The 13,434-nt window shown below is 47.2% G+C and overlaps 1 protein-coding gene across 1 annotated transcript in view; it reads left to right on the plus strand.

The window, feature by feature from the left end:
* Positions 1 to 2,057, plus strand: part of LOC115127015 (dedicator of cytokinesis protein 2-like) — a 192,817-nt gene extending 190,760 nt beyond the window's left edge. Inside the window, exons 48-51 of the mRNA XM_065018543.1 lie at positions 57 to 246; positions 1,121 to 1,226; positions 1,311 to 1,459; positions 1,625 to 2,057. Of these exons, the coding sequence (XP_064874615.1) occupies positions 57 to 246; positions 1,121 to 1,226; positions 1,311 to 1,459; positions 1,625 to 1,696 (517 nt within the window). The 3' untranslated portion in view covers positions 1,697 to 2,057. The remainder of the gene's footprint in view (positions 1 to 56; positions 247 to 1,120; positions 1,227 to 1,310; positions 1,460 to 1,624) is intronic.
* The last annotated feature ends 11,377 nt before the right edge of the window (positions 2,058 to 13,434 follow it).

The following is a 13,434-nucleotide window of genomic DNA, read 5'->3' on the forward strand; positions in this document are numbered from 1 at the left end:
CACCTTACCCTCACTTCTCTCTTGATCCTATTCCCCTCACCCCCCTCCCTCCCCAGTGGTCTCCCTGACACGGTGTCCCCCCGGACCCCCACCCTGCAGCGCTCCAGTGGGAGTATGAGCATGGGGGAAGAGGGAGGGGCCGATGGGGAGGTGAAACTCAGGAAGTCCAAAAAGAAAAGGAAGAGGAGCAGCATGATCTTCATCCCAGAGGAGAGAGACAGGACCAACACACTGGACAGCAAACGGGTGAGAGAGATGGAGAGAGCGACAGACAGAGACAGAGAGATAGATAGAGAGACAGATACAGCGAAAGAGAGAGAGACAGAGAAAGAGAGAGCGAGACAGAGAGAGAGAGACAGAAAGAGAGAGCGAGGCAGAGAGAGAGAGAGAGAGAGAGAGAGAGAGAGAGAGAGAGAGAGAGAGAGAGACAGAGAGACAGAGAGAGCGAGACAGAGAGACAGAGAGAGAGAGAGCCAGAGAGAGAGAGAGAGAGAGGCAGAGAGAGAGAGAGAGAGAGAGAGAGAGAGAGAGAGAGGCAGAGAGAGAGAGAGAGAGTGAGAGAGAGAGCAAGAGAGAGAGAGAGAGAGGCAGAGAGAGAGAGAGAGAGAGAGGCAGAGAGAGAGAGAGAGAGAGAGAGAGAGGCAGAGAGAGAGAGAGAGAGAGAGGCAGAGAGAGAGAGGCAGAGAGATGGAGAGAGAGAGAGAGAGAGAGAGGGCAGAGAGAAAGGGAGAGAGAGAGAGAGAGAGAGAGAGGCAGAGAGAGAGAAAGAGAGAGAGAGAGAGAGAGAGAGAGGCAGAGAGAGAGAAAGAGAGAGAGAGAGAGAGAGAGCGAGGGGCAAGGGATGGAATTGTCAAGAGTGAGTGGGACAAACGTGTGCAAAGCTGTCATCAAAGCAAAGGGTGGCTACTTTGAAGAATCTCAAATGTAAAATATATTTTGATTTGTTCACCACTGTTTTGGTTACTACATGATTCCATATGTGTTATTTCATAGTTCTGATGTCTTCACTATTATTCTACAATATAGGTGTGTCCAAACTGACTGATAGTGTGCACACAGACTCCTGCTTTATGTCAGTATCAATGAGTATCCCTGCTCTCTGTTCTCTGCCTCCCTCTAGCTGTCCAAGAAGCAGGAGTTCCGCAGTGACACCAACCTGTCTGAACCCTGTCAGGGAAATGACTCTCTCACCAATGTCAACTCCAGGTCTCTGCCTGCTATTACAGGTAACACTCACAAACGTATGCACACGCATGACCGCATGCACATAGGCACACTCCCTCTCACACACACCCTCTCCCTGTTCACAGGTCTGTCTCTGTCTGTGGTCAACGGTAGTGAGGAGGCGGAGTCAGCCCGGTCCAGGAGGGACAGTAAGAGCATGTCTGTGTGTCTTCCTGGTGACCGTACCGCTGACAGACGCTCCAAAGGGGTTATCAGCATGCTGTTCGGGGCCAAGGTACACACGCACTCGCACTCGCACACGCACACGCACTCGCACACACACACACACACACACACACACACACACACACACACACACACACACACACACACACACACATACAACCATTAGGTGAGTTGTGTGTTTAATCTAGATGTATGGTTGTCTATGTTCCCGCAGAGCAACAAGTCTGAGCAACAGAAAGAGAAGTCGTGTACTGACCCAGGCAACAAGAACGTCAGTCATTTCTAACAGCCGTCCATCAAGCATGATGTACCCTCAGTGCCTTTACACCTGCTCTGCTTTGAATGCCAGTCAACACAAGGGTTTGTTGCCCTGCTATAGAAGCTCCTCTTTGGAAAGAGCCATCTGATCAGCTTTTTCATCAAGACTTGTTTACGCTCCCGCAGGCACACACACACATAGAGAGGGAGATGGAGAGACACAGACTTGATCTCTGATGAAATTCTGCGTAGCAATGCTTTCACACTTCTGCTCTCACACCTTTTACAATCAATCAAAAATAAATGTTCCTTGACTGCCTTTTTTTAGTAATGTAACTTTCAAATTTGATTCAACTTATGAAACAATTAATAAAAAGATATCCAATGTTTGACAGGGTAGGGTTTTTTTTCAAAGCACATTATATTAACAGTTTAATGTGACTCTCAGAACATAATGGATGAACTCATTGAGAATATGGATGATGTCCCAAAGCACTGTCATTAAGAGCCAACGGCCAAAAGAACATGGCTTTATTTCAATAGTACAAACACAAACAGAATGACAATAATATGGAGTGGTATATCTGTTCAGTAAATCAATATCATGTAAATGACATACATACCCAAGATAAATTACACAACAATTTTGAAATCTTATCAAATCAACGTTTGTTGGTCGCATACACAGTTTAGCAAGGTGAAATGCTGATGTTACCAGCTCTTAACGATGCAGTGAAATGCTGATGTTACCAGCTCTTAACAATGCAGTGAAATGCTGATGTTACCAGCTCTTAACAATGCAGTGAAATGCTGATGTTACCAGCTCTTAACAATGCAGTGAAATGCTGATGTTACCAGCTCTTAACAATGAGGTGAAATGCTGATGTTACCAGCTCTTAACAATGCAGTGAAATGCTGATGTTACCAGCTCTTAACGATGAGGTGAAATGCTGATGTTACTGTCTCTTAACAATGCAGTGAAATGCTGATGTTACCAGCTCTTAACAATGCAGTGAAATGCTGATGTTACCAGCTCTTAACAATGAGGTGAAATGCTGATGTTACCAGCTCTTAACGATGTAGTGAAATGCTGATGTTACCAGCTCTTAACAATGCAGTGAAATGCTGATGTTACCAGCTCTTAACGATGAGGTGAAATGCTGATGTTACTGTCTCTTAACAATGCAGTGAAATGCTGATGTTACCAGCTCTTAACAATGCAGTGAAATGCTGATGTTACCAGCTCTTAACAATGCAGTGAAATGCTGATGTTACCAGCTCTTAACAATGAGGTGAAATGCTGATGTTACCAGCTCTTAACAATGTAGTGAAATGCTGATGTTACCAGCTCTTAACAATGCAGAGAAATGCTGATGTTACCAGCTCTTAACACAACAGTGAAATGCTGATGTTACCAGCTCTTAACAATGTAGTGAAATGCTGATGCTACCAGCTCTTAACAATGCAGTGAAATGCTGATGTTACCAGCTCTTAACAATGAGGTGAAATGCTGATGTTACCAGCTCTTAATAACAATGCAGTGAAATGCTGATGTTACCAGCTCTTAACAATGCAGTGAAATGCTGATGTTACTAGCTCTTAACAATGCAGAGAAATGCTGATGTTACTAGCTCTTAACAATGCAGTGAAATGCTGATGTTACCAGCTCTTAACAATGCAGTGAAATGCTGATGTTACCAGCTCTTAACAATGCAGTGAAATGCTGATGTTACCAGCTCTTAACAATGCAGTGAAATGCTGATGTTACCAGCTCTTAACAATGCAGTGAAATGCTGATGTTACTAGCTCTTAACAATGCAGTGAAATGCTGATGTTACTAGCTCTTAACAATGCAGTGAAATGCTGATGTTACTGTCTCTTAACAATGCAGTGAAATGCTGATGTTACTAGCTCTTAACAATGCAGTGAAATGCTGATGTTACTGTCTCTTAACAATGCAGTGAAATGTCAAATTATTCAAAAAGAAATGATTGAAACATAAAAACAGACTGTGCAGTATAAATGATGTGTGCAGTATAAAAAATGAGTATATTCATTATAATTAATTAGCTATGAAATTACATCTGGCTATCACTATCTCAATATTATGGCCCTCACTATCTCAATATTATGGTCCTCACTATCTCAATATTATGGCCCTCACTATCTCAATATTATGGCCCTCACTATCTCAATATTATGCCCTCACTATCTCAATATTATGGCCCTCACTATCTCAATATTTGGCTATCTCAATATTATGGCCCTCACTATCTCAATATTTATGCCCTCACTATCTCAATATTATGGCCCTCACTATTATGCCCTCAATATTTATGGCCCTCACTATCTCAATATTATGGCCCTCACTATCTCAATATTATGGCACTATCTCAATATTATGGCCCTCACTATCTCAATATTATGGCCCTCACTCAATCCTCATCCCTCAATCTCAATTTATGGCCCTCACTATCTCAATATTATGGCCCTCACTATCTCAATATTATGGCCCTCACTATCTCAATATTATGGCCCTCACTATCTCAATATTATGCCCTCACTATCTCAATATTATGGCCCTCACTATCTCAATATTATGGCCCTCACTATCTCAATATTATGGCCCTCACTATCTCAATATTATGGCCCTCACTATCTCAATATTATGGCCCTCACTATCTCAATATTATGGCCCTCACTATCTCAATATTATGGCCCTCACTATCTCAATATTATGGCCCACTATCTCAATATTATGGCCCTCATCTCAATATTATGGCCCTCACTATCTCAATATTATGCCCTCACTATCTCAATATTATGGCCCTCACTATCTCAATATTATGGCACTATCTCAATATTATGGCCCTCACTATCTCAATATTATGGCCCTCACTATCTCAATATTATGGCCCTCACTATCTCAATATTATGGCCCTCACTATCTCAATATTATGCCCTCACTATCTCAATATTATGGCCCTCACTATCTCAATATTATGCCCTCACTATCTCAATATTATGGCCCTCACTATCTCAATATTATGGCCCTCACTATCTCAATATTATGGCCCTCACTATCTCAATATTATGGCCCTCACTATCTCAATATTATGGCCCTCACTATCTCAATATTATGGCCCTCACTATCTCAATATTATGGCCCTCACTATCTCAATATTATGCCCTCACTATCTCAATATTATGCTCACTATCTCAATATTATGGCCCTCACTATCTCAATATTATGGTCCTCACTATCTCACTATCTCAATATTATGGTCCTCACTATCTCAATATTATGCCCTCACTATCTCAATATTATGGTCCTCACTATCTCAATATTATGCCCTCACTATCTCAATATTATGGTCCTCACTATCTCAATATTATGGTCCTCACTATCTCAATATTATGCCCTCACTATCTCAATATTATGGTCCTCACTATCTCAATATTATGACCTCACTATCTCAATATTATAGTCCACACTATCTCAATATTATGGTCCTCACTATCTCAATATTACAGTGTTTCTCATATCTCCATTACCTTAATAAAGGTCCAATACAGCCATTTGTGTTTATCTCAATATCAAATCATTTCTGGCTAACAATTAAGTACCTTACCTTATTGTTTTTTTTAATTGTCAAAAGGCCTCCTGCATGGTGCTGTTGTCTAAGGCACTGCATCGCAGTGCTTCAGGCGTCTCTTCAGATCCGGGTTTGATCCCAGGCTGTTTCACAACCGGCCGTGACTGGGAGTCCCATAGGGCGCTGCACAATTCGCCCAGCGTCGCCCGGGTTAGGGGAGGGTTTGGCCAGGGGGGCTTTACTTGGCTGATCGCGCTCTAGCGACTCCTTGTGGCTGACCGGACGCCTGCAGGCTGACTCAGTTGAATGGTGTTTCCTCTGACACATTGGTGCAGCTGGCGTCCGGGTTAAGAAGTTGGGTGTTAAGAAGCACAGTTTGGCGGGTCATGTTTAGGAGGACGCATGACTCGACCTTCGCCCCTCCCGAGCCCATTGGAGAGTTGCAATGATGACACAAGATCATAATTGGATATAACAACAACAACAAAAAATACAGATGGAATTTTGCTAGGATGGTCTGGGAGTGGTCTGAGTGAGGAGCAGAAAACTAGCTGGTATTGACAGAGAGGTTTAAAACTCTCTTTCATGTTGGTATATTAACTCATTTACTGCCATGTCAACAGGCAGGCCAAAACTCCATCCCAACCAAAACATGCTGAGATTCCAGACCATCTTTTCAAACTGCTCTTACACTAAAAAGGCATTATCATCATTTCTGCTGCTCTTGGAAAATTATCTTTGATCTGAGATCAGTGTAAAGGGAAGTGGTTAACTCATGGTTTCCTGGTCACCTTAGTGTTCTCCTCAGACAGGGTGAGTCTGTGGTGGGCTGAGGTGGGGTCCAGTGTGAGCTCACAGGCATCTGAAAGCAGGAGGGGAGTGGTAAATTAATGAGTAAATGAGCAATCAATAGCCCTGGTCTGATCTGGTGCTCTTTAGCATGTTTCAAACTGTGGGAGATTTCCTCAGCCCTGGTCTGATCCGGTGCTCTTTAGCATGTTTCACACTGTGGGAGATTTCCTCAGCCCTGGTCTGATCTGGTGCTCTTTAGCATGTTTCACACTGTGGGAGATTTCCTCAGCCCTGGTCTGATCTGGTGCTCTCTACCATGTTTCACACTGTAGGACATTTCCTCTGCCCTGGTCTGATCCGGTGCTCTCTACCATGTTCCATACTGTGGGACATTTCCTCAGCCCTGGTCTGATCTGGTGCTCTCTACCATGTTTCACACTGTAGGACATTTCCTCTGCCCTGGTCTGATCTGGTGCTCTCTACCATGTTCCATGCTATGGGACATTTCCTCAGCCCTGGTCTGATCTGGTGCTCTTTAGCATGTTTCACACTGTGGGACATTTCCTCTGCCCTGGTCTGATCTGGTGCTCTCTACCATGTTTCACACTGTGGGACATTTCCTCACCATGGTCTGATCTGGTGCTCTCTACCATGTTCCATACTGTGGGACATTTACTCTGCCCTGGTCTGATCTGGTGCTCTCTACCATGTTTCACACTCTGGGACATTTCCTCAGCCCTGGTCTGATCTGGTGCTCTCTACCATGTTCCATACTGTGGGACATTTCCTCAGCCCTGGTCTGATCTGGTGCTCTTTAGCATGTTTCACACTGTGGGACATTTCCTCTGCCCTGGTCTGATCTGGTGCTCTCTACCATGTTTCACACTCTGGGACATTTCCTCAGTCCTGGTCTGATCTGGTGCTCTCTACCATGTTCCATACTATTGGACATTTCCTCAGCCCTGGTCTGATCTGGTGCTCTTTAGCATGTTTCACACTGTGGGACATTTCCTCAGCCCTGGTCTGATCTGGTGCTCTCTACCATGTTCCATACTGTGGGACATTTCCTCAGCCCTGGTCTGATCTGGTGCTCTTTAGCATGTTTCACACTGTGGGACATTTCCTCTGCCCTGGTCTGATCTGGTGCTCTCTACCATGTTTCACACTCTGGGACATTTAATCAGCCCTGGTCTGATCTGGTGCTCTCTACCATGTTCCATACTGTGGGACATTTCCTCAGCCCTGGTCTGATCTGGTGCTCTTTAGCATGTTTCACACTGTGGGACATTTCCTCTGCCCTGGTCTGATCTGGTGCTCTCTACCATGTTTCACACTGTGGGACATTTCCTCACCATGGTCTGATCTGGTGCTCTTTAGCATGTTTCACACTGTGGGACATTTCCTCTGCCCTGGTCTGATCTGGTGCTCTCTACCATGTTTCACACTCTGGGACATTTCCTCAGTCCTGGTCTGATCTGGTGCTCTCTACCATGTTCCATACTATTGGACATTTCCTCAGCCCTGGTCTGATCTGGTGCTCTTTAGCATGTTTCACACTGTGGGACATTTCCTCAGCCCTGGTCTGATCTGGTGCTCTCTACCATGTTCCATACTGTGGGACATTTCCTCAGCCCCGGTCTGATCTGGTGCTCTCTACCATGTTCCATACTGTCGGACATTTCCTCAGCCCTGGTCTGATCTGATGCTCTTTAGCATGTTTCACACTGTGGGACATTTCCTCTGCCCTGGTCTGATCTGGTGCTCTCTACCATGTTCCATACTGTGGGACATTTCCTCAGCCCTGGTCTGATCTGATGCTCTTTAGCATGTTTCACACTGTGGGACATTTCCTCTGCCCTGGTCTGATCTGGTGCTCTCTACCATGTTTCACACTCTGGGACATTTCCTCAGCCCTGGTCTGATCTGGTGCTCTCTACCATGGTCCATACTGTGGGACATTTCCTCAGCCCTGGTCTGATCTGGTGCTCTTTTTATCATGTTTCACACTGTGGGACATTTCCTCAGCCCTGGTCTGATCTGGTGCTCTCTACCATGTTCCATACTGTGGGACATTTCCTCTGCCCTGGTCTGATCTGGTGCTCTCTACCATGTTTCACACTCTGGGACATTTCCTCAGCCCCGGTCTGATCTGGTGCTCTCTCTTTACCATGTTCCATACTGTTTCACACTCTGGGACATTTCCTCAGCCCTGGTCTGATCTGGTGCTCTTTAGCATGTTTCACACTGTGGGACATTTCCTCTGCCCTGGTCTGATCTGGTGCTCTCTACCATGTTTCACACTCTGGGACATTTCCTCAGCCCTGGTCTGATCTGGTGCCCTTTAGCATGTTTCACACTGTGGGACATTTCCTCTGCCCTGGTCTGATCTGGTGCTCTCTACCATGTTTCACACTGTGGGACATTTCCTCACCCTGGTTTGATCTGGGGCTCTCTACCATGTTTCACACTGTGGGACATTTCCTCAGCCCTGGTCTGATCTGGTGCTCTCTATCATGTTCCATACTGTGGGACATTTCCTCAGCCCTGGACTGATCTGGTGCTCTCTACCATGTTCCATACTGTGGGACATTTCCTCAGCCCTGGTCTGATCTGGTGCTCTCTACCATGTTTCATACTCTGGGACATTTCCTCAGCCCTGGTCTTATCTGGTGCTCTCTACCATGTTCCATAATGTGGGACATTTCCTCAGCCCTGGTCTGATCTGGTGCTCTTTAGAATGTTTCACACTGTGGGACATTTCCTCAGCCCTGGTCTGATCTGGTGCTCTCTACCATGTTCCATACTGTGGGACATTTCCTCAGCCCTGGTCTGATCTGGTGCTCTCTACCATGTTTCACACTGTCGGACATTTCCTCTGCCCTGGTCTGATCTGGTGCTCTCTACCATGTTCCACACTGTGGGACATTTCCTCTGCCCTGGTCTGATCCGGTGCTCTTTAGCATGTTTCACACTGTGGGACATTTCCTCAGCCCTGTTCTGATCTGGTGCTCTCTATCATGTTTCACACTGTGGGACATTTCCTCTGCCCTGGTCTGATCTGGTGCTCTCTACCATGTTCCACACTGTGGGACATTTCCTCTGCCCTGTTCTGATCCGGTGCTCTTTAGCATGTTTCACACTGTGGGACATTTCCTCAGCCCTGGTCTGATCTGGTGCTCTCTATCATGTTTCACACTGTGGGACATTTCCTCAGCCCTGGTCTGATCTGGTGCTCTTTAGCATGTTTCACACTGTGGGACATTTCCTCAGCCCTGGTCTGATCTGGTGCTCTCTACCATGTTTCACACTGTGGGACATTTCCTCACCCTGGTCTGATCCGGTGCTCTTTAGCATGTTTCACACTGTGGGACATTTCCTCAGCCCTGGTCTGATCTGGTGCTCTCTACCATGTTTCACACTCTGGGACATTTCCTCAGCCCTGGTCTGATCCGGTGCTCTCTACCATGTTCCACACTGTGGGACATTTCCTCTGCCCTGTTCTGATCCGGTGCTCTCTACCATGTTTCACACTGTGGGACATTTCCTCTGCCCTGTTCTGATCCGGTGCTCTCTACCATGTTTCACACTGTGGGACATTTCCTCTGCCCTGGTCTGATCTGGTGCTCTCTACCATGTTTCACACTGTGGGACATTTCCTCTGCCCTGGTCTGATCTGGTGCTCTCTACCATGTTCCACACTGTGGGACATTTCCTCTGCCCTGGTCTGATCCGGTGCTCTTTAGCATGTTTCACACTGTGGGACATTTCCTCAGCCCTGTTCTGATCTGGTGCTCTCTATCATGTTTCACACTGTGGGACATTTCCTCAGCCCTGGTCTGATCTGGTGCTCTTTAGCATGTTTCACACTGTGGGACATTTCCTCAGCCCTGGTCTGATCTGGTGCTCTCTACCATGTTTCACACTGTGGGACATTTCCTCACCCTGGTCTGATCCGGTGCTCTTTAGCATGTTTCACACTGTGGGACATTTCCTCAGCCCTGGTCTGATCGGGTGCTCTCTACCATGTTTCACACTCTGGGACATTTCCTCAGCCCTGGTCTGATCCGGTGCTCTCTACCATGTTTCACACTGTGGGACATTTCCTCAGCCCTGGTCTGATCCGGTGCTCTCTACCATGTTTCACACTGTGGGACATTTCCTCAGCCCTGGTCTGATCTGGTGCTCTCTATCATGTTCCATACTGTGGGACATTTCCTCAGCCCTGGTCTGATCTGGTGCTCTCTACCATGTTCCATACTGTGGGACATTTCCTCAGCCCTGGTCTGATCTGGTGCTCTCTACCATGTTCCATAATGTGGGACATTTCCTCAGCCCTGGTCTGATCTGGTGCTCTTTAGAATGTTTCACACTGTGGGACATTTCCTCAGCCCTGGTCTGATCTGGTGCTCTCTACCATGTTCCATACTGTGGGACATTTCCTCAGCCCTGGTCTGATCTGGTGCTCTCTACCATGTTCCATACTGTGGGACATTTCCTCAGCCCTGATTTGATCCGTTGCTCTCTACCATGTTCCATACTGTGGGACATTTCCTCAGCCCTGGTTTGATCCGGTGCTCTCTACCATGTTCCATACTGTGGGACATTTCCTCAGCCCTGGTCTGATCTGGTGCTCTCTACCATGTTCCATACTGTGGGACATTTCCTCAGCCCTGGTTTGATCCGGTGCTCTCTACCATGTTCCACACTGTGGGACATTTCCTCTGCCCTGGTCTGATCCGGTGCTCTTTAGCATGTTTCACACTGTGGGACATTTCCTCAGCCCTGTTCTGATCTGGAGCTCTCTACCATGTTTCACACTCTGGGACATTTCCTCTGCCCTGGTCTGATCTGGTGCTCTCTATCATGTTTCACACTGTGGGACATTTCCTCAGCCCTGGTCTGATCCGGTGCTCTCTACCATGTTTCACACTGTGGGACATTTCCTCAGCCCTGGTCTGATCTGGTGCTCTCTATCATGTTCCATACTGTGGGACATTTCCTCAGCCCTGGTCTGATCTGGTGCTCTCTACCATGTTCCATACTGTGGGACATTTCCTCAGCCCTGGTCTGATCTGGTGCTCTCTACCATGTTTCACACTCTGGGACATTTCCTCAGCCCTGGTCTGATCCGGTGCTCTCTACCATGTTTCACACTGTGGGACATTTCCTCAGCCCTGGTCTGATCCGGTGCTCTTTAGCATGTTTCACACTGTGGGACATTTCCTCAGCCCTGGTCTGATCTGGTGCTCTCTATCATGTTTCACACGGTGGGACATTTCCTCTGCCCTGGTCTGATCTGGTGCTCTCTACCATGTTCCACACTGTGGGACATTTCCTCTGCCCTGGTCTGATCTGGTGCTCTCTACCATGTTCCATACTGTGCGACATTTCCTCAGCCCTGGTCTGATCTGGTGCTCTCTACCATGTTTCACACTGTGGGACATTTCCTCAGCCCTGGTCTGATCTGGGGCTCTCTACCATGTTCCATACTGTGGGACATTTCCTCAGCCCTGGTCTGATCTGGTGCTCTTTAGCATGTTTCACACTGTGGGACATTTCCTCAGCCCTGGTCTGATCTGGTGCTCTCTACCATGTTCCATACTGTGGGACATTTCCTCAGCCCTGGTCTGATCTGGTGCTCTTTAGCATGTTTCACACTGTGGGACATTTCCTCAGCCCTGGTTTGATCCGGTGCTCTCTACCATGTTCCATACTGTGGGACATTTCCTCAGCCCTGGTCTGATATGGTGCTCTCTACCATGTTTCATACTGTGGGACATTTCCTCAGCCCTGGTTTGATCCAGTGCTCTCTACCATGTTCCATACTGTGGGACATTTCCTCAGCCCTGGTCTGATCTGGTGCTCTCTACCATGTTCCATACTGTGGGACATTTCCTCAGCCCTGGTCTGATCTGGTGCTCTCTACCATGTTTCACACTGTGGGACATTTCCTCTGCCCTGGTCTGATCTGGTGCTCTCTACCATGTTTCACATTGTGGGACATTTCCTCTGCCCTGGTCTGATCTGGTGCTCTCTACCATGTTCCACACTGTGGGACATTTCCTCTGCCCTGGTCTGATCTGGTGCTCTCTACCATGTTCCATACTGTGGGACATTTCCTCAGCCCTGGTCTGATCTGGTGCTCTCTACCATGTTTCACACTCTGGGACATTTCCTCAGCCCTGGTCTGATCTGGTGCTCTCTACCATGTTCCATAATGTGGGACATTTCCTTAGCCCTGGTCTGATCTGGTGCTCTTTAGAATGTTTCACACTGTGGGACATTTCCTCAGCCCTGGTCTTATCTGGTGCTCTCTACCATGTTCCATACTGTGGGACATTTCCTCAGCCCTGGTCTGATCTGGTGCTCTCTACCATGTTCCATACTGTGGGACATTTCCTCAGCCCTGATTTGATCCGGTGCTCTCTACCATGTTCCATATTGTGGGACATATCCTCAGCCCTGGTTTGATCCGGTGCTCTCTACCATGTTCCATACTGTGGGACATTTCCTCATCCCTGGTCTGATCTGGTGCTCTCTACCATGTTTCACACTGTGGGACATTTCCTCTGCCCTGGTCTGATCTGGTGCTCTCTACCATGTTCCACACTGTGGGACATTTCCTCTGCCCTGGTCTGATCCGGTGCTCTTTAGCATGTTTCACACTGTGGGACATTTCCTCAGCCCTGGTCTGATCTGGTGCTCTCTATCATGTTTCACACGGTGGGACATTTCCTCTGCCCTGGTCTGATCTGGTGCTCTCTACCATGTTCCACACTGTGGGACATTTCCTCTGCCCTGGTCTGATCTGGTGCTCTCTACCATGTTCCATACTGTGCGACATTTCCTCAGCCCTGGTCTGATCTGGTGCTCTCTACCATGTTTCACACTGTGGGACATTTCCTCAGCCCTGGTCTGATCTGGGGCTCTCTACCATGTTCCATACTGTGGGACATTTCCTCAGCCCTGGTCTGATCTGGTGCTCTTTAGCATGTTTCACACTGTGGGACATTTCCTCAGCCCTGGTCTGATCTGGTGCTCTCTACCATGTTCCATACTGTGGGACATTTCCTCAGCCCTGGTCTGATCTGGTGCTCTTTAGCATGTTTCACACTGTGGGACATTTCCTCAGCCCTGGTTTGATCCGGTGCTCTCTACCATGTTCCATACTGTGGGACATTTCCTCAGCCCTGGTCTGATCTGGTGCTCTCTACCATGTTTCATACTGTGGGACATTTCCTCAGCCCTGGTTTGATCCAGTGCTCTCTACCATGTTCCATACTGTGGGACATTTCCTCAGCCCTGGTCTGATCTGGTGCTCTCTACCATGTTTCACACTGTGGGACATTTCCTCTGCCCTGGTCTGATCTGGTGCTCT

This window comes from Oncorhynchus nerka, linkage group LG5 (assembly GCF_034236695.1).
Source record: "Oncorhynchus nerka isolate Pitt River linkage group LG5, Oner_Uvic_2.0, whole genome shotgun sequence".
NCBI classification, from domain to species: domain Eukaryota; kingdom Metazoa; phylum Chordata; class Actinopteri; order Salmoniformes; family Salmonidae; genus Oncorhynchus; species Oncorhynchus nerka.